This window comes from Manacus candei, unplaced genomic scaffold, assembly GCF_025592945.1.
Source record: "Manacus candei isolate 608988 ecotype Guabito, Panama unplaced genomic scaffold, ASM2559294v1 h1tg000005l, whole genome shotgun sequence".
Taxonomy (NCBI): domain Eukaryota; kingdom Metazoa; phylum Chordata; class Aves; order Passeriformes; family Pipridae; genus Manacus; species Manacus candei.
Genome location: NW_026138053.1, coordinates 9,330,032 through 9,351,870, shown reverse-complemented (window position 1 = coordinate 9,351,870; position 21,839 = coordinate 9,330,032). Strand labels below are relative to the sequence as shown.

Below are 21,839 nucleotides of genomic sequence, written 5' to 3'. Positions count from 1 at the left end.
ACACCTGTCTCCAAAGTGACCCTCTCTGTGCCCTTGGATAAGACATTGCACATTAATGCCTGCAAATCTGATTATTCCAAGGCTCTTACTGTCCACATTCAACCAAACAAGCTCATCAAAACCATCTATTCGGGAGCTGCGATGTGGGCAAATAAAAGAGCCCTGAGCAGTGACTGTGGCCCATCCCTTTAATACCCTGCAATGCTCATTTCTGCATGGAGAGTTTGTTGGGGGGTTTCTCACACAGAAGGCAAATGGAGATTCATTTTCATAACTGGTGTTTAAAAGGGAAAATCCACCTGAGTGAAAAATACTCAGCTTTAATACACAGCCATGGCTGATTAAAAGACTGTGTATTACCAAAAAGTATTTGTGCTTCTTTTCCAGGAAAGTTTTCACTACAGGAAAAAAAACTCTGAGTATTGAAAAATGTAGACTTTTTGTTATTCCTAGTGGCTTTTGTTTATGGAAAAGCCAAGAGTCCGTGTGGTGACCCAAAAGTTGTCTAACAAGCACCACACACAACCCATGGGGACACAGAGAAGCAGCACAGCAACAGAACACGGGATGCTGAGGGCTGGGGTTTATTATTGTCTATCCTTAGCAGCAAAACAGTGTTCTTAATTACAAGGATAAAATGAACATTCCTCTCTCAGTGACAGGTGGGACAAGGGGAGGTGGGCTGACCTCCTTCCCCGTGTGCATCCAGCGGCGGTGCCACTCTATGTGATGACGGTGGGCCCGGTGCGGCCGGTCCGCTCGTGGAGCTGGGACAGCTTCAGTGCAATGGAGATGAGAGGGGCCAACATCACCTGCAGGGAGGAGAGAGATGGCTCAGAACTACTGCAGCACATGGAGCTCTCACATGCCACGTCCAGCCTTCCCTTGTGGGCACCTGGGCTCAGCCCGGGACACCCAAAGCTCAGCTCTGCTGACCAAAGGACTAGTTTGGGCTCACATGAGCTGTGGGACCAGTGAGAGGGATGCAGTGCTCAGAGAGGAATCCCAAGCTCAGCTCCAGTGTTGCTGCTGCCACCCTTGCTGTGCCGTATCCCAAACTCTGTTGCATGATGGCAGAGGACAGGGAAATCCTGAGTGCAGTTTGTTCCTCTCAGAATGTGGGATTCTTAGTCTATTTGTCAATAGTGGCACAGCAAGCTGTGCACAAAGAGCTCACAGAGTGTTTACTGGTGAATATAGAATCACAGAATAGGCTGAGCTGGAAGGGACCCATCAGGATCATCAGTCCAACTCCTGGCCCTGCACAGACACCCCAGCAATCCCCCCTGTCCCTGGGAGTATCATCCAAACGCTCCCTGAGCTCTGTCAGCCTTGGTGCTGTGACCACTGCCCTGGGGAGCCTGTTCAGTGCCCGACCACCCTCTGGGGGAAGAACCTTTTCCTGATATCCATCCTCAACCTAAATATAAGAGGAGGATTCTTTTCCTCCCGTGCCTACAAGAACACAGCAGCGTTTTTAAGCTGTAAAGAACACATATTGAACTCACTACAGAACAGGTCAGTGCCACCTTAAGTACAGCTGCATCCAGCTGGGATTCCACACCCACCTGTGGATCCTGATGGATCTTCTGTGCATCCTTCTCGTAGCTGTCGATGTAGAGCCGCACGGTGGCTCCCGCGCTGCCGGTGCCGCTCAGCCGGAAGATGATCCGAGAGCCATCGGAGAAGATGAGCCGCAAGCCCTGGGCAGGGAGGAGAGAGGGAAGAGCCTCTCAGCTCTTGGGTATCCAAGGTATTTTCCATGAGAGCCAGTGTGGCTTTGCCCAATCTGCACCATCCCTGTGCTCCTCCTCTTCAGGGAGCCACAGAAGGCTCTTTTGTTATTCTCTCCCCATTCCCACAGGGATTACTGTCCCCCCTACCCCACGCTGGAGAACTTGCCAGAGCTCCTGAACACAAAGCATGTTGCTGCTGGGAGGTTCCTACCTCAGCACATGCCTGGAAACAAGAGCCGCCACACACAACATTCCCAACCCACTGCTATTCCATAAAAATAGACACAAAGAAAACACTCCTGTGCCCACCTGGTTTTTGGAGACACTTCCATCCACAGGGTCGTTGTACTCAAAGTTATCAGCCTTCTCCACCGTGTAGGCCTTGTCCCCACACGACAGCTTCTTTCCCACGAAGGAGCGGTCGAACATCACCGCCTCCAAATCCTTCATCATTTTGTTGGCTGCGTCTGCATCCACCTCCTCATAGTCATACCTGCACCAGGCACCAACACAGGTCAGGGAGGGGAGGGTGCAATGGGCACTGGTGGTTTGGGATGCCCCTTTTGACTTCTGCCTTCTGCCCTGAGGATGTCCTCTGCTCCCACACTGCAGGGGAGCACGGGAAGAAAAAGCACCAGAACAGGTTGCCCAGAGAAGGTGTGGCTGCCCCATCCCTGGAAGTGTTCAAGGCCAGGTTGGATGGGGCTTGGAGCAACCTGGGATAGTGGACCCCCATGGCAGGGGGTGGAATGAGATTAGCTTTATGGTCTCTCCCAACCCAAACCAGTCTGGAATTCTATGAAAAGAGAGGAGGGTCTGTGTGCAGCACTACAGCTCCATCCAACACAGACTCCTGGGATACACTGCAGCAGCTGGTGTCAGGAGATGGAAGCACAAAGTGCTGTCTCACGCTGGGTGTGTTACAGATCCAGGGCCAGGCTCCAACTCCTGCCAGGAATTTGCTGTAATTCTGCCGACAGCATCTCAGCAGGCCCCTCACGGACACAGCTGAACACCCTCGTCTGCATCCCCTGCAACTGTGACTGCACCAGGACAACATCCCACTGCCAGCTTTGAGAGACAGCAGAGAGTGGCTGGAGCACATAAGGGATCCTAGACTCTGTATTCCGAGTGCCAGTGGGATTTGTGCCACTTTATTTGCCAGCCCACCTCTGCACTGAGTGTGCTCTGCAGACACCTCGAGTGCTAAAAGGCTGCCTTTTTAACCCAGACTTTGGCATTTCCCCTCAGGTCTCCATGCCTCAGGTGTGTGCTGCCTTTGTGGTGTGGGGAGAAAAAGAAGGAAGAAATAAAAAATAAAAAGGCAAATTCTTTCATTTGGCAATTTGAGAGGGAATTTTCATGTAAGTCTTCCAAGCTGAAAGATTTCTGCCTAATGCTTTCACTCCAGGTGACATTCCCACCTCTGCTTGTGTGCAGGCTACTTCTCACTCCTTCCCTTTCCATCTTCCATGTGTACTGCAGCTTAAATTAGAGTATTTTGGGACTGGACAGAAACTCATCCAGGTAAGTAACAGCCTGGGAGCTGGGCATTCCAAAAGATACTGCTGTCACTGAAGGTATCACAAATTCACTGCTGATTTGGGCTCTCAAGAGCCCAACATACTGAACTGATGGCAAAAAAGACTTGAAAGGAAAAAAATAATTAAAAAGAAAGATTCTTTGCATGTATAAAATGTACAGCCTGGGCAGACTTTAATACCAGATTTATGTCTAGAATAACAACCCTGAGCTGGACACGGTGAAGGGTTCTGGTGAATCCCATTCCGTGTAACCCAGGTGTGTTACAAACTGCTCGGGGAGTTTTAAATTACTGTGAGGGAAGCAGCAAGTGCCCCAGGGTAGGAGCAGCCCCACGGTGACACACCAGTGCCATCAGTGCTTTGGCTCTGACCTGGAGGGTTGGACACGGGACAGAAGAAAGTGTGAGGTGTTGGAAGCACTTTTCCCACCTGGTGAAGTAGTTCCTGCCGTACTTCTGCCAGTGGTCCTTCATGATGTCCTCCACGCTCTGCTTGCGGGTGGCCAGGATGGACAGCCAGGCCAGCACAGCCCACAGCCCGTCCTTCTCCCGGATGTGGTCGGAGCCTGTGGAGGGAACAGCACAAACACAGCTCCCACTCCTTTCACCTACCTTGCCTCCTCTCCTGCATCCATCTGGCAGCACTACAGGCTCCCAAATGGAAGGCATTCCCACAGCTCCATCCGGGCTGCATCATTAGAACGGGGCAGGATATCATCTGCTTTCAGCTACAGCCCAAGTAAAACATTCGGCCCCTTTCAACACACACACTCTCATTGTTCACAGATCCTCAACTCCGTTCCCAAGGAAGGAACGGGGAATGCACAGTAAAAAGGTCATCAAATAAAAAAAAAGGCAAATGCAGAGGAGCAGCTCAGGAAGAACATCAAGCTCCTGAGCAGCTGCCACGTTCTGTCTGCCAAGCAGCACACTGGGATCAGCACAAATCCTGGCCCAGCACCAGGACAAATGTCAGCCCTCCTGGGGAACCAAACCCCAGCAACTCTGGAATTAGCCCAGAACGGGGAGAGGAGTAGCAGGTCAGAGAGCACTGGCCATGGGGCTGGAAAACAGCAGGGCAAGGAGAGACTCCATCCACCTGTGGAGACCAGGAGAGCTCCCACACACCAGGCACGGAGAGGCTGGAAAAACCCTCTTTTGGATAGAGGAGGATTCACAGAATCACAGGACAGTTCAGGTTGGATGGGACCACGGTGGGTCATCTGGTTTGACCTCCCTGCTCCAGCAGGGTCACCCCAGAGCACATGGCACAGGGTTGCATCCAGGTTTTTCACTATCTCCAGTAAGGGAGACTCTGCACCTTCTCTGGACAACCTGTTCAGTGCTTGGTCACCACACAGGGAAAAAGTTCTCCCTCATGTCCAGGTGGAAGTTCCTGTGCCTGTTTGTGCCTGTTGCCTCTCATTCCTGATTCCACCAAAGCTGGCACTGCACAGAGAGCAGGAAGCCACCGGAGCCCAGCCCAGCCTTGCCCTGGGAGCACAGCAGGGGGCTGGGAACACACAGGAAATCCGAGAGGGGCTAGACCTTACACAGCACCCTGAGCACCCAAATGAAATGGGATCAAATGGCCCAGAACACCCCCAACCCACCCTCAGGGCTCCTGCCTCGTCAGCTCATGGTATGCTCCACAGCTGCAAAGTTCTCGCCTTTCCACTCTGGAAAACATCCAAACAGGTATTAATGAATCCCAAGGAGTTAATGCAGAGAGCACTCCAGAGCTGCCATGTCACCCTCTCCAGGAGTGCCAGAGTGGGGATCCTCTGGGAAAGGGCTGGGGGCAGGGCATGGGTTAGGTGGAGCTTTGCACAAATCCCACTATTGTGGACGCAGCGATAAATTATCCCCATGGTCCCTGAGGGAGGAGAGAGCTGGGCAGAGGTGATGGAGAGGAATGCTAAATAAACACCAGTCCCATGTGATGTATCAGCTTATGGCTGGAATAAAATACCCAAGGAAGCAAGCAGGAATTCTGTCATGTTGCATTACTCTAATTGCTCCTGGACTCCAGTCCCACCAGGTCACAGTTTGTTTCAATTTTTACTGGATCTATTTGGCTGCTCCTTCACCTCTCTCCCCTTCAACACTCACATTATGTCCAGCTCCAAACAACTCCTCATTAACTTCCTATCAGCCAACCTTCCTCACCCCTTTTCATTCCTTTTTCATTCCTAAGTGCATTTGCCAGGTGGACAAACACCCTTTGCACTGTGGGGGGAGCCCAGCACTCCCAGGCCCTTTCTGTCCCCCAAACTGCTGGAGCCCCCAGCCACTTGGATTTGATGCTGTCTGGCCAAAATCCCAAACCTCTCCCTCAGCCCCTGCTGCAAATGGAATCAGTCACTTTTATATGGGATGGAGTCACTTCCCTGCTGGGGGATGGAGAGAAACTGGGAGCTTGTTGTTCATACAACAGTTTTAGAGAGCTGCTCATCCCAGACCATATCCCATCAGCAGCTCCAGGAAGGTGGAAAAGCATTTGCTGGTTTTTGGTTTGATTTATTTCCTGAAGCACCAGTGCCCTCTCATTAGCCAAGGTCCAGGATATAAACTCAGCACATGCTGAAATCACTCAAGCACTCCAAAATCTTTACTCACAATTTCCTTCAATATTTCTTTACAGAGATACCACATTTCCTGAAGTTCCCCTTTCCTTCCAACCTGAGGCCAAATCCAGTGTATCAGAATAGCATATGATTGCAAAAATATTGCCACTGAGGACTGCTCAGCCCCACAGCCCCCTGCTTTCACCCAGAGCCTGGGATCCCCTTCCTCAGGCACAGGGAAGCTGGGGGAATCCTTTCCTGTCAAGCTGTGCACCCCAGCTCTACAAAGCACTTCACCTCAGGCATTTGGGGATTTAAGGCACCCATGCACAGGTTAAAAGGTGGTGAAATGAAAAACACACAAGGTTTGAGGGTGAAATCATCCACCCTAAATTCCCTCAAGACCCTGTGCCTTGCATATCCCACCAGAGGTCCTTAGAGAACAGGGAAAACAAGATCTCAAGAGAATTCAGACCAGGTAAAACTCAGCCTTTGTGCAGGAATTAGGTGCCTTTTCCACAGTCAGGATGTTAACACCATGTGGTAGATGCCATGGGAGAGCTCAGAAACTGCTGAGGTCTCCCAGGAATTCTGAGTGTCCTGCACATGCTGCTCCAATGGGGAGCAAAACCTGCTCCCTTCAACTTCCCTGCACAAATAACAGTTGTGTGTCACGTGCACACCCTTAGAAATTCCTTGTGATGTTCACTTTGTTTCTCAGTAACCCAATAACTTGCTTAGACTGTTCAAAGGCAAGTGTTAATTTAAACTTTATAAATCATACCTTGTTTTCAGAACAGGAAAATGAGGGCCCTATTAAGCTCAGAGATTTAATAGTGACCTGAAACCTTCCCTAATAAAACTCCATGCTCCAAACCATATTTCTTTCCAGAAATGAAAACATTTAGAAGGCTTTCCTGGCCACCAAGAGTTGAAAAATACATTTAACATTGCACTTAATCCCCACAGACTCAATGACCGGACTAGTAAAGAGGCCCTCAAACTTCCTGCATATCTCCACGTGCCTTCCTGAAGGACTGAGGGAGAACTGGCTCCTGCCTCACAAAACTTTCAGCACTGGTTTTTTCCACACTGATTCTTCCAAGCCTTTTTTTGTATTTTATTATTTTAGAAGCATTAACAACTACAGATGAAAGAGAAATCCCAAGCTATAAAGAATAAAGAACTAACAGGAGGAACTAACACCATCCTGGGTGATCCCAGGAATTGCTGACTTACCAGTTCCAAAACTTTCCTCTCCACACAGAGACAGTTTGTTTGCATCCATCAGGTTTCCAAAGAACTTCCAGCCTGTTGGAGTCTCATACAGAGCGATCTTTGTAGCCTGGGCCACCCTGCAAAGGTAAGAAGGCCAAGTCACATCCCAGCTGGATTCCTGGTGCTCCCATGTGAGATGCTGCAGTATCAGCCTCTCCCTTGGGGTGACACTGCAGGCAGGGAATGCCACTGCTTTCGGGGTTTATCCTCTATTTTATCCCAGTGTAACATTTGGAAAATGGGTGGGATGTGCATTTAAAGAACAGATACAAACACACAGCTCTTCTAAAGCAACTTTAAGTTATGAATCTCCAAACATTTAACAAATTAGCACTACAAAATTTAAGGAAAAAAAAAAAGGGTGGGAGGGTCATTTGTTTGGACTTATCTGTAGAGAAGAGAAAGAGCCAAGAGCGCAGCCCAGCTCTGCTCCCTACTACAGAGATGTGTTCAATCCCAAGAAAGGGACAGGGATCCCTCCTCCCTCCCCCCTCCCACCTGAACAGCTGGTACCTGTCGAGGGCCCCGCTGGTGGGCATGCTCCGGGCAAATCCACGGACTCCAGTCTGCTGGAAGTACGGGATGCAGAGAATGTTGGCAGCGATGACGGCCACCGAGTCGGAGGGGTTCACGAAGAAGCCGTGTTTTCCCAGGATCATGTTGCGATCCTGAGGAGGACAAGAGGGGAACAGCTCTGCTCCCTGCTCAGCACAAGAGCTGCTCATAAACCCAACAGCTCCCAGGGATTTTCTGACTGCACTGGAATAAAAGCAGAGCTTTGAAACACCTGGATAGTGTTTCACCTTCCTGCTGGTTTTTCACAGCCTTTAAAGTTATTTAAATGCAGTTTGGGTTTCTTTATTGACACAGTAGCCAACTATTGCCCAGGTGACAAAATGCAGCAAGTGGTTCACTTCCATTCAAGACTACAGAGGGAGAGAAAAGAGCTTTGCCTTCGTCCTCTGCTTAAAATCAGCTGAGCATCAGTCTCCCACAGCTGATTAGAAGGCCAAAAAGTGACCAGAAATCAGCTCATTTACCCCATCTCCATCAAAGGCAGCTCCAAAGTCATACTCTCCCGTCTTCATGGTCTGGACCAGGTCGGCAGCGTAGGTTAAATTGGGGTCAGGGTGGTGGCCCCCAAAGTCCTCCAGTGGGGTGCAGTTCACAGCTGAGTTTGCTGGGGCTCCCAGCTCCTCACACAGGATCTTTTTCACGTAAGGGCCCACAACTGTCACAGCAAAACATGGAGAGAAACAAGTTGTCTCTGCCCTTGGTCAGCTTTGCACCAGCCACGTCACCACCCACCCCTGGGCTGCTCAGGCTGGGTCAGTTTGTGTGGGCTGGGGTCCTAAAGCACAGGAGCTCCCATAGGATGGTCAGCTTGTGTGGACTGGGGTCCTAAAGCACAGGAGCTCCCACAGGATGGTCAGTTCATGTGGTTTATGGTACTGAAGCACAGGAGCTCCATAGATCTTGAGACAAGAGGAACAAGGTGCCAAGAAAGCCAGGGTGCTCCCAATGACATCTGTGAAAGGGACTCACAAGTCTGGCCGATATATTAAATTATATAAATCAGTCTAATGGTCTCATTTTTGTACTCAAACCTCTATGGGCACATCTTTGCCTAATTGCTGTGACCCCCATGGGACACTGACTGATGTGAAGTCAGGGCAGCTTTGATCACAGCTTCGTCCTCTGTCTCTCAAGTGCTGACTAACACATGTGAGCCCTCCAGCACTCCCCAAACTCCACCAATACCTCTGCCCCGGGGCAATTCCCAAGCCCAAACATTTCACAGAACCCTAGAATGGTTTGTGTTGGAAGGGATCTCAAAGTTATCATCTCATTCCAACCCCCAAAATACAATATTTGACAAAAGAAAATAACGTAAGGCATAAAAGTTTGCTTGCAAGAAGAAAAATCCAGGATGCTACAAAACAAAAATCAAACTTACAAGTGATGGATATAAATTCCAGTAAAATCTCTCTCTTTGAAGGAGGTGGGAAAGCCCCTGGGACACCCAGCTCCCTAAAATGCCCCAAGCCCACCCAGGGTACCTCCATGCATGGCATCGATGCGAATCTTGAGGTGGTTTTTCCCTGAAAGCAGCTCCTTTAGTGCACTGAAGTCAAAGATATTCCTCAGCATGTTGGCATAAGCTTCCACAGAGTCCACAATTTCCACTGGAAAAGAAAAGGGAGCAGAGAGCAACTCTCAGAGTCTGAAATCTTTGTTACAAAGTCCTTGTTGCTGTGCTGAGCATCCTCAGAGCACATGGTCAGGGCTCAGCACAAAGCCTTCCACATCCCACAGGATCAGCTGATAAAGATGGGAATAATGGTGTCAAATTAAGAATTAAATTACAGGTTCTCACTGCTAATCAGGTCACAGACAAATGGACCAACAAAATCCTTAGGGAAAATTCTGTTCCCAGCTATGACTCCCAAGAGACTCAGTCCCACTTCTCTTGCCTGGAGAGAGGGATTAAGGGAAAAGGGGAATATATATATATAAAATCAGATCTTTAATTCCACCAAAGTCAATGGAAATTGTGAACTTAATAGTTCAAAAAAGCTGCACCTTTGCAGCCAACAGGCAATATAAAAACCCCATTAATATAAAAATCCCACTACATAAATGGGGACTGAGAGAAACACCAACTTTTATCATCTTTTAATTTATTTTTTAATCAGGACAAGTCACCAGGAGATGGTAAAAAAATACTTGCAGTGTTTTTTCCAAAGTCTTTTTTTAATGCATTTTCATATTTCACTGCTGACTGACAGAAATCACATATGAAATATAACAGTTTTCCCACTCATGGGGAGAGCTTTTAATTGTGAAATCATGGAAAAAACCAGTTACAAGAGTAAACACTATATTTTTAATTGAAAAAATGCACTGTAACTGCAGAGGTGTCTGTTTTCAAGTACAAGTTTGCTTTGCAGACAAAACAGCCTTTGATTTTAGAGAAGTTTGATGGATTGAGATTTTCCCACTGAAGTGGAAACTTTTGTAGGACAGAAACTGATCTACACAAGGTAAGATGCAGGGCAAACCAGAAAAATAAATAAATATCAGGATGCAGGAGCAATGTCTTTCTTGGATTATCCAGTGGATGAGAAGGAGGGATCAGAATGGCCATGTCTGTCCTCAGACAAACCAAATTTCCTCGTCCTTTCCAAAAGGAAGAACACTTGTTTACCTGTAAAGGGTTTAAATTTGTTCTCCAAGTCAAACTGCTGCTTCCCAATGGTGCTCAAATCCACCTGGAGATCTGGGCAGATGGCATACTCCTCAATTTTCTTGCTGATTTGGAAAATTTTATCCGTGATGGCTTCAGGAGCAGGACCTGGGAGAGAAAATGGCCAAGGGGGAAGATGGTAAAAGAGGGATGTACTTCAGGAGTTCAGGAAAGACCCAGGGCTGGGAATCCCAGAGTTTGAGCATCCAGGTTTGCTCTGTTTAGGGAAACCTACTGCTCAGGGCACTGGGTCTCTGTGATATTAAAGCAGAAATTGGGTTCCTTGGGGTCAACATGAGAAACAACCAAACAAATTAAGCAAATCAGGGGCCAAGGGCCCTCACCTCCATTGGCAATGTTGAATTTGATGCCAAAGTCCCCGCTGGGCCCCCCAGGGTTGTGGCTGGCTGTCAGAATGATGCCCCCAATGGCCTTGATCTTCCGGATGATGCAGGACACGGCCGGGGTGGACAGGATCCCGTTCTGCCCGATGACCAAGCGCCCGATCTGGGGATGGAACAGCAAAACAAACTCCTGTGAGGCCCAAATCCCAAATGCCAAATCCACCAAACTCCAAACGCCAGCAACAGGTAAACCAGAGCCCTGAGGTGCATGGATGGCAGAGGCACCCTTGTTCCTGGGAGGCCTCCAAGCTCTCCCTGGTGCATCCAACCCCACGCTGTTGTGCCTTTGGAGCGTTTTCCTTCAGGAATGCTGCAGCTCAGCTGGACATGGTGCACTGGAGGGCTGAGCTCTCCAGTTGTCCCTGTTTTTATGTTGTTTAGTTGTCTCTAAACAACACCAAAAACCAACCAACCCCTCTGGCTGTGGCCTCGGTTTCCAAACACACAATGGGACGGAGAGAAGCCAAAACAGCACAAAAATTGGACATCATGGCTGCTCCCATGGGACCAGCTGCAGGTTCTTCCAGTGAGTAACACACCTCCTTCCCATAAATTCAGTAAGCTCACTGAGACTGCATCCAGAGCAATGTGCTGAGCAATACAATCAGAATCCAGTTGCTGGAGTCCACGCAATAAAGCAGAGGATGAATTTCCCTGACAGAACACACTCCTCAACACAGCCCCCAAATGAGGTGACAGAGATTTAAAAACACACCAGACTCTGTATCAGCTGAGATCAGAGAGAGAATCGAAAGAGAAAAGAGGAGGGATTCCATTCAAACACAAGATAAAGCAGGGATCAGGAGGAGTGTTCCCGACTGCAGGCCTGCGGTGGGAGCTGGGCCAAGGGCACGGGATGAGTGTGATTCCGGGCCCCTGGCACTGTCAGGTGCTAAGCCCCAGCCTCCTGCCCATCAGTTAGTGCATAGTACAGCTGTCAGAGACCAGCTGCTCAAAGATCTGCACCTCCAGCAAATAATGAGCATAAATATGAAACAGCAGTTTAGGACCCCAAGGTGAGGCCCTGCGCATGGGGGGAGCTCATGGGACAGCAGCTCATGGTGGAGCCCTCCTGGGTTTTCATTTGAAGTGGCCCAACCTACACAGGGTTTGCTTTTCCCCATTCTCAGCCAAAGCCAGCACTGCGTGATCTGTTCTTTAGTCACCAGCACACCTTGTCCTGTGCTTTATTCCAGCCTCCAAATTTTGCTCCTCCAGTTTCCCCAAAAATTCATAGGACCTCCAGGAAGCTCCTCTGCAAAACTTCACCTCTTGTTCCCCAGTTTCCCTTTGAGGGTCACATTCTGCAGCACCCCCGTGCTCTGCAGCAGCTCAAGGGATGCTGCAGAGGACTGGCAAAACAAGGGATTTTCCCTCCCACACCAGACAGGAGAGCTCCTGGTCCTCCCCACACACCTGAACTGCAGCTTTTCCTCCCCACAGTGAGGAAGGAAAGAAAGAAACACTTGTCTCCATACGAGCTGCTCTCTGATTTAGGGCCCTCCTTGGCTTCCAGAGGTTTTCAGCTGTCATTCCCCACCCATCCAATGCTCAATCCATTGTGGTAACCACTGGAAAAGGTTGCTCATGGCAACAATGTGCTGAAAAATTTACACTTAATCCTTTTGGATTCTCTGGAATTTCTTCTGAGAAAAACCTAAGACTGGAGAAACACCTTTCATGGAATTCTCAAAACAGACCCACTTGGTGCAGCAATTTTGGGTTACAGCCCCTCAGAGCAATCCAGACAACATTTCCACCCTGGTTTTACTGAGAGCCCACTAAGATGCACACAGGAAATAAAGAACACCTAAAATTCCCAAGATTCAGGTCTCTCGGAATAACAAGAGATCCAGGACAGACAGCAGAGCCTTTTCTTCTTAAAAAGCAAAAGAAAACAGATATAAAACCCCAAAGCCCAAGAGCCTTGCAGTGCATAAATCATGATCCACCACAAACAGACAAGCCTGTCCTGCTTCCAAAACACAGAATTCCAGCACAACTGAGATCCACATAAAGGTTGCCACTCACTTCCTCACCCTGATCTCAATTTTCAAAGGCTCCTGGAGTATTTATCACAACTTATATATGGTGAGAAAGAAACAACCATGTTTTACCTTTTCCTTTGCCACTCTGGTGGCTCTCCTTGTAACTTCATTTCTGAACAATATCAGGGGGTTATATTCTCATGGAAAGGCTACAAAATCCAAGTGCCAGCAGCCTGGGGCTGTCAAACCCCAAACCAAGAACACACAAACACCAAGCAGTATTTATTTTCCATTCTCCAGGTGTATTCTCTACCCAACTGCATCACTTAGAGTGAAATCAGTCATTTCAATACTACTACCAAACTGGTTTTCCATTAAAAACTTAACTCCTAAAGTTGAATAAAGCCTTTGGGGAAATTAAATCTCAGAGTGACTAATTTATTAAGGTTTCCTGCATTTATCAGCCACACACTGACAGGAATTTAGGGATTTAACGTTTACCAACCCCATTGGCAGCAGCCATTTGGACAATCAGTTCCACTGCAGACTTATTGAGGTACCTCCCATCACCTCCAACGACCAGAGAAGATCCCTGGCGGTCTCTCAGGTCTATGGAAAAAAAGATACTCTGGAAGAAGTTCTGCAAATAGTTCGTCTTGGATTCAAAATAAAAGGTCTTCTTCCGTAATCCGCTGGTTCCCGGTTTCTGGTCATTGTAAGGGGCTGTTGGCACAGTTAGCACGGGCAGAGGAGCGTCTTCCATGTTCTTTTTTCATACAAATGCATTTAAAAAGCAAAATATGCCAAAATTAGTCCCCAGCCTTGGCCCACCTATTAGACAGGAGTTCAGGGAAGCCGCTGGACACCCAAAAATAGCCCCTTGAACCTTGAGCTGCCGCTGGTTTCTGTAACTGAAGACGCTTTCCCGCACTTGCTGGGGAGGATCAACGTCCCGGAGAACACACAATTCCACGCTGCTAGGAAAGGGTTTCTGTCTTCTTTACCATCTGCTGGTTCCCACAGGCACAGCTCCTGGCCATTCCCGAGCCCAGCAGTGTCAATCCATGTGGTTCTCCCTCAGGAAAGGGACAACAGGGAGGCGGGAGCAGCTCAGCTCCCGCTCGGGTGTTTTTGCCAGCCCAGCAGATCCACAGGGCAGTGCCAGGCCAGGCCAGCAGGCTGGGTCCCTGGGAGGCAACGTTCCAGAGGGATCCTGCTGGAGTTATTTAGCAAAGTCTGGTGAGTTAAAGGTCACTCTTAAAATGGAAGGGAGCGGATCCGTTACCTCCCGTTTGCTCACGCAGCTCCTGCCCTGACAACCCAACTTCTCCCTCTTCAAACACCGGGATGTTATCCACCAGGAACAGTGGGGAAAACCCAGAGAAGCTGAAAAGTTACAGAAGCAATAGGTTCAATTGAACACCCCCAGCAAATGTCAGCGAGATTAAAACCACAAAAAAACATCAAATGTTTTGGAAAACTGCATCCAGCAAAGATACTCATTTGGGAGCAGCTTAAACATGTCCAGGAGAGACTCAGACACCAAGAAACTTCTAAACTCCCCACCCCTGGAAGTGTCCAAGGCCAGGCTGGATGGGAAAGGAGCACCCTGGTCTAGTGGGAGGTGTCCCTGCCCATGGCAGGGGTGGGATAAGGTGGGCTTTAAGATCCCTCCCAACCCGAACTACACTATGATTCTAAATCAGACTTTCCTCCAAACTGCTTCAGTAACACTCAGAGCCCTCCGTCTGAGCTGCTGGAAACAATGTATGGATGTTACTGGAGCAGTTAAAGCACAGACACTTTGTAACAACTCCATCTGTCCCTTATGACTGCAGGGGACAGGAGGTGTGTACTCAGCTGAACAGGGAGAATTCACAAAGGTGCTCGGAGACTTTCCTGAGGTGCCGAGTCTGTCATTGCTCCAGCCATTGATATATTTTCTTCCAACAGGTAAAGGGATCATAGAATCATAGAGGTTGGAAAAGCCCTCTGAGATCAGTGAGTCCAACCAGTCACCCAGGCCCCACTAACCCATGGCCCCCAGATCCTGTTTTATGCATCAGTACATTAAAATCCAGTTGCATAATTTGTATGAGCTGACACATCTTTTACACCTACAACGAGATTTCCTGGGATACAGAAACAACTGGGTTGTGTTTTATCCATCCTGAGACTCCCTTAATTCCTAGGCACAGGTTTCCCTCTAGTGGCACAGAAACCACAATCCAGCTCCCAAAATTACACCTGGCAGCAAAAGGCCTAAGCGAGCTCTTTCGCTTCTTATTCTCAAGATAAACTTGGTGCCCTGTGAAATGTCGTGGCATTAAGTGACAGGAGGAGGCACGGGCCACCTCCCAGCTCCTGTGACTGCATGTGGAATTACTGGCAGGGAAAAGGCCTATGGAAGGTTGGAATTTGTGTGCGCAATAAAGTACATGTGGACTGGACAGAGGAATCAAATTAGATTAAGCTGGAGAGGAGGGTGTTGGCCATTAGTGAAATGTTTGTGTACATAAAGGAAAAACACATTCTGTCAAATGAAATATAAAATAGTGCATAGAAAGCTTAGGGACAAGAACAGCATAACAACAACCCTGGGTTTGGGGTGCTCACTTGCTCCCAGGGCTTTCCTGAAACATCTGCATCACTGCTGGGATAATCTAAATTACCACTAACTGGCCAAGCAGGACTGGTCAGGGGTTGGGCATCACAGGCTGCCAGAGGATTCAGAGGTGGAAAAGGTCACCAAAGGTTGATGCTGAGCACCTTTGGACTGAGACAGGGTCATTAAATCCATGATCTGGGAGGCTTTGCTGGGATGACTGTGATCGTTACAGATCACTCACAGCTGGAAAGGAATTCAGGAATTCAGCAGGTCATCAGTTCCCTCCCCAGAACTGGATCAAATACACCCCAAAAGTTGATATAACTTGTTCTTGAAATCTTTTTCTCCAGGTAATGCCAGTGCATCACCAGCCTTGCAGCTGGAATTGTTTCCCTACAATCTGCTGGACATCTTCCTTGCAGTGGTTTAAGTCCTCCTGAGCTGACACAGCAAACAAATCATAATCCTCTTCCTGACAACTCCTCACACACTTGAAATCCTTTGGCTATAGACTCTGAGTGTCCTTTCTGCTACAGCAAACAACCCCAATCCCCTGGGCTTTTCCTTGTGGGCATGTTTCCTGGGTCTCTTGTTCCTGATGGAATTCAGGGATTGGTGAGGGCATCTCCCCCTCCCACTGCAGGCCAGGACATTTGTTAGCTTGGGTCCTTTTCCTGACCTGCACTTCAGACACACAAGAACTGAGTGAAAATAAATAACTAACTGCTCCACTCAGAGGGCAGATAAAGCCCAGGTACCCTCTGTGGGGCTGTGTTCAGCTGTAATCCTTCTTTTCCAGCTTTGCAGGAATTTCTGACAACAACTAGCTGCTGACAGGCATCATCTCCTTACACCCTTTTTCTGTGCTTAGTTCAAAAGACACAGAGCACAAAATCCCAGGCAGCAAATAGAGTAAAATCACTTCACACTTATTTGGTGACTTTCCTTTAGGACAGAATCCCATTCCCCTGACTCCTGCCCTCTGAAAAGCACAGTTCCCTGCACTGTCCATGCACTTTGGCCATAAGAGGGTGCCAAGAGCCCTGAAAAACCCCATTGACCAGCTGCCAAAACCTGGTACTCTGTGCCAGAGGACAACTCTGGTCCAGGCAGCCACTGCTGTGACATTTGGCAATGCCAGGACAACTGGAGCCCAACTCAAATAAACAGACTGCAAGCCTGTTAATCATACAAGGAGTGCTGCTCCAACCACACTGCACTTTGTCTCTATCAAGAGTTAATAAAAAAGCCAAGTTTGGAAGTTGCTGCAGAGATTATGGAGAGGCAAAAAACTATCTGGCACCATCTCCACAGCACATCCACATGAATCACTCCAGAATTAAGAGACACTGTTCTGTTCCTGCACTGCATCCCAGTTAAAATGAGCAGACAAACTGGGTGGCACAGAAGGGGCCCAGCAGGGCTGGGAATGAAACCCCCATGTCCAGGTTTGTCCAGGGAAGTCCACAGTAGTGACCAGGACTGAGAAACTTTGTGTTCAACGGTCAGCCCTTCAAAGTACACCCAAAGCTGCATATTATCTCCAGTGTCCTGCCCCTGCACCAGGGAAAGGGCAGGGATTCCAGCTGGTTTGCCTCAAGCAGACCCAGGAATGCTCCAGGATTTCTGGCCCCAGCCTACTGATTGACAGCACCTATCCCCGAATCCTCTTGAAAACCTGAACCCCAAAAAAATCCCCTTAGGCAGGGATGACCCTGCACAAACCATTCTCCTTAAAGGTTTTCCCAGGCAGAGATTATTTGACCTTCCCAAGGCAACACACTCCTTTCCTTAGCCTTAAGCTTCCAAAATGCCTCTCAACATTTGACCTTATAATTCTTGCCCTGTCCCCACCAGGCCAGAGAATGATGTTCCCTGCAGCCTCTCTGTGCTTCCCCATCCCTTGGCTCAGGTCATTCCCTCCTCACTGGCCCCACCTGTCCCTCCTCATAGAATCCCAGAATGGTTTGGGTTGGAAGGGACATTAAAGCTCATCTCATTCCAACCCCTCCAATGGACAGGGACATTATCCCAAGTTGCATCCAACCTGGCTTTGGACACTTCCAGGGATGGGGCAGCCACAGGTTCTCTGGGCAACCTGTGCCAGGGCCTCACCACCCTCACAGGGAGAAACTCCTTCCCCCCAGAATGACGTCAGGCCATTTCTGTTGGTGTCTCCCCCAACCACACTGGATCCTCTCTGAGGGTGGTGCCCCAGGTCAGGACTTAAGTTCCTGGTGAGACTTTATTTCTTGGGTTTCATTTACGCAGCCTGACCTTAAAATCTAGAAATGATGTTTTTCTGGATAACTGGATGATCCTGCCGCCAGTCTTTGTCCTCTGCTCATCAGATCTGCTGCTTAGTGTGTTACTCTGCATCTTGTGCTATGAATATATAGTATGTACACATTACATTTCTTAGGACTTCTGCATTCTTCGCACTTTTTACTGATATTTATGTTATTTATGTTTATTCCTAAAATATGTTCCAGCTCATCATTCGGAACATTAATCCATATATTGGCTAACTCAGACCCATGACAGGGTGGGCAGGACCCCCCACAGTGCAGTCCTAGATCCCGATGAGCTTGGCCTTGGCATCACACACATGGAGAGCAGCTCTCCAGCCCAATTCCCATCCCAAACTTTGCCTTGACCAAGAGAAGGCTTTAGGCTCCATCCTGCTGCCCTGCCAGCCCAACCACAGCTGAGGTGTCTGGTTATACAGAGTCATTGTCCCAGAGATTACAGCTAAATCCCTGTAGGATGAATTTCAACTCTGCCTGCTGGATTTGCAGAGATTAACTGCAAAGCACCTTAGCTCTGTCTCTGAGCTGGAGTTTCATTAGTGTAGAGTTTAAAATTCCAAAGAGGCACTGAAACTGGACAACCTGACACTGCCTTAATCACCTTCCACTATAAACTGGCATAAGCCAATTAACTTTACAGGCAGAAAGAGGCTAAGCTGCTGTAACAGCAGCCTGTAACCTGTAAGAGCTGCTGCAGCATTGGCTGCCTCCTAAAATCCACCATCATCTGCAGCCAGGAAATATCTGCAGTTTGTATTTATTTCCTTACTTCACATATCACACCTCAGTTTCCCCTTCTGCTTCTGAGAAAAACAGGAACATTAGAAAGCCCAGAAATTGAGGCTTTTCTTACCAGCTTGTAGGATCCAGCATCACTGCTTCTAGTTCTGGTACACAGGGATTGCTTTTTGGAATAACTTTCTGTATGATCACTTTATTTTGATATTTTTAACACCACGAGCTCTAACTTGAAGGAAAGATCTCAGTGGGAACTGATCTGGAGGCTATGGTAGAACAACACAAAGGGAGCTCCAAAAGTAGAGCAGTGGCAAGTAAAGAGCATTTAAACACTTGTTTTTCCTGGATAACTGAGTGGGGAAAAAGGTAAAGAGCAGCCAAGCCAGGAAACCAAACTTCCTAGGGTAGAGAGCAGCATTTCTAATAAAATCCCTGTGTCCTGCAGCTGTAAAACAAAGCCAGGCAGTATTTAGCATGCAAAGCACTGCCTGGCATTCAAAACACCTTCCAGCTACTTTGCAGCTCTTGGAAAACTGTTTAGTTAAGAAGGAACCAAGGGCACAGTAAATTTGTGGAATAGCAGGTGACAATGTCAGTGAATCAGCCTGGTGCTGGTTATATGATCAGATCTGGATTTACAGCTTCAGTTCTGTCATTTCTGGTTGTTTTTGAAATAAAGCTGTTGCACTGCCATTCTACTGACATGTAATGCTCCAACAGGAGTTTTCAAGCTTTTATTCATGTAATTAAGAGTCAGACTCACTATGTGGGAATCACATCCAGGGAACCTGGCACACAGACCAAAACAAAGCAGGGAGGCAACCCTGGATGCCAAACCCAACAACCTCTGTTGCAGTTTACTTATATAAATGCAAACTTAAAAACAAGATAAACATTCCTTAATTCTACAACTCCAAACTGAATTGCCAGTAAAATATAACTACTTAGTTACATATTAACCACTCCAGTTAGAGACAAAACTAAAACTCAGTTTAGCATCCTTTCTTTTTACTTGTAAAACTAACAAACTAACTAACTGTGGCCCTCAGGTCTGTCCTGTGTTTCCAGAGGATCATTCAGCCAGGTCTTAAGACCACATGGTTTTAAAGTATTCATCCAATCACCTCTTAATCCCTAGGACCAGAAATGCAGTTTTCCAGCACTCGTTTTCTCTGTATTTCTCAGCATTTCTCACACTGAATCCTTCCTTGAGTCCTGGTGCTGGAATCAGGTGATCTCCAAGAGCCCCAGCACTCAGACAAAACCAAAGGCTCCAGGAATGAGTCTCCATGTGCTGTTCCCTGTTCTATTGGACACTTTCTTACCAGTTAACAGCAGTTGTCCACCCTTCTCTTTGAAGGGCTGGTAACTTCTAGTTACTTCACATTTACTATGAAGAAACAGGATTTTCATAGATTCTTCCTTAACTACACTGTGGTAACCACTAGGAACTAATATTTACAATTACAGGGAAAAACCACAAAGCAACCATCCCTTAGCCATTCCAAAACAGGAAGGTAAGCACAAAAAAGATGTATTAAAATTTTAGTAAAAACTACTATTTTTAGTCACCTCATTTCTTGAGATTTTGCCCTTCTTAAATTTGGCAATACTTGCACTGCCTTATACCAAATGTAGCCAATAACTGTACATCAAGTTTTCAGTAGCTCTTTACTCTGTAGATCACCCCTCTGTACCTCCTCTGGTTACTTATTCAGGCTTTACCTGCTGTCCCTTTATTAACCCACATATTCTTCCACATGTGTTCTTCCTCCACCTCCCATTTTCCCTGCCTTTTGAGCAAATTCTCTCCCAGCACTTTGAATTCATGTGGACAAAATGCTCCAAGACAAACTGCTGTTGGCAAGGGCACCCCTTGGGACCCGCTGCAGCTCTGGCAGCGAGCTCAGCTCTGCACGTACGTGAGTGCCTGCACACCCTCCCAGAACACCTCCTCACACCCAGCATGGCTCTACCTCCAGGCCTTTCCTTACTCCTGGGATGGAGCTGAAGTGCAGATGATGGAGAACTCAGTGCTTGGAAAGCTGCCACATCCCGCCAGGCCCCGAGTGCACATCCAGAAACCTGCACAAACACTTTATCCCAGGGAACAAGTTTCCCATTCTGCTTATTCACAGTGATCCATAGGGATCCTGTCTGTGTGTGCTGTCAGGCATGAAAGCTGCATGTTCCAACTACAACCCCTTCCTAGAACAGATAAATACACCAGTGTCTGCTGCTTTTCCACCAGGGAAGGCTGCACTATCCATCACTTCCAGAGGTGCACAGAGCAAGGCTGGTGCTGCTCAGGGATGCTGGAATAGGGAACCACACATCATGAAAAAGCAAATTTCTACATAGCTTAACACCCCCCCCCCAATAAACCAGTTATTTGGGGTTTTTTGTGCCCTAAGAAGGCAGATCTCAAATTGCTAATTCTTTTCTTAACTACTCAGATCTTTAAGGTCATTGAGGCACTGGGAAGCTGAAATAGGGAACTCTAAGGTTTTACCCTATGTCCAACCCAGAGCACCAAACATCCTTAGCCCACTCCCTCCTTCGTGGTCCATGAAGAAGAATGTTTGCTGCTGATGTTGGTGTCCCAAGAGAAGGGGATATTTTTCATTTGGAAAACACAAATGCAGGAAAAAGCCTCCCTTTACAAACTCCAGTGCAGCTCTCCCTGCCAACATCCCGGTCCCCGCTGGGCTTCCCTCGGGCTGCCCAAGTGACAGGACCAAGATGAAGCAACAGGGATGAAACCCCAGCACGGAGACACATCCCAGTGTCGTGGAAGGGAACGCCGCTCCCCTCCCAAACCTCACCACCTGCACGCTGTGCACTGGTTTGTGTTTCAGCTGGAAAACCCCCCGGCGGCCCGAAGGAAGAAGGAATATGAGGAAAGTGGTGTTTGCCTCCTCCCTGGCCGATGTCCGCTCGCTCCCGCACGTCCCGCAAGGGGGGAAAGGCTGCCGGGGGGGTTCTCCTGCCTGCACCGCGAGCTGTGCCCACGGCAGCCTCGTCAGCTCATCTGTCACTCACCGAGTTACTTCCACGCCGCGGACACGCAAAGCGCCAGCGATTTCCGGGATCCCGGATCCCGGATCCTTACCCCGTTGGCGGCGGCGATGCGGACGATGAGCTGGATGGCGTCCCTCATGTAGAAGCGGCCGTCGCCCCCCACCACGAGCGTGGCTTCCTGGCGCTCTGCGGGCGGCACCGTGGCCAGGATGCTCTGGATGAAGTTCTCGGTGTAGTGGGCATTGCTCTGGAACACCGTGACCCGCTTGCGCAGCCCGCTGGTGCCCGGCTTCTGGTCGCCGTAGGGCTTGGTCTTCACGGTCTCGATCCGCACCATGGCCGGCGCCGGGAGAGTTCCGGGAGCCAGGGGGGCACCGGGCCGGACCGGCCCCGCCGCCAG

General features: G+C 48.5%; 1 protein-coding gene across 2 annotated transcripts; it reads right to left on the bottom strand.

The window, feature by feature from the left end:
• Positions 1-568: 568 nt before the first annotated feature.
• On the bottom strand, positions 569-21,811 carry PGM1 (phosphoglucomutase 1). Of its 2 annotated transcripts, none has more exons than XM_051798214.1 (11): positions 21,531-21,811; positions 10,716-10,878; positions 10,333-10,479; positions 9,185-9,310; positions 8,165-8,355; positions 7,638-7,792; positions 7,086-7,201; positions 3,710-3,845; positions 2,046-2,229; positions 1,569-1,703; positions 569-812 (listed from the first exon to the last, which is right to left on the bottom strand). In XM_051798214.1, exons 1-11 carry the CDS (start codon positions 21,774-21,776, stop codon positions 723-725), a joined length of 1,689 nt encoding a protein of 562 aa, XP_051654174.1. In that variant the 5' UTR covers positions 21,777-21,811; the 3' UTR covers positions 569-722. The 2 variants fall into 2 exon arrangements, with proteins under 2 accessions (XP_051654174.1, XP_051654164.1); XM_051798204.1 differs by lacking the exon at positions 21,531-21,811 and adding an exon at positions 13,269-13,916.
• Between the last annotated feature and the right edge of the window lie 28 nt (positions 21,812-21,839).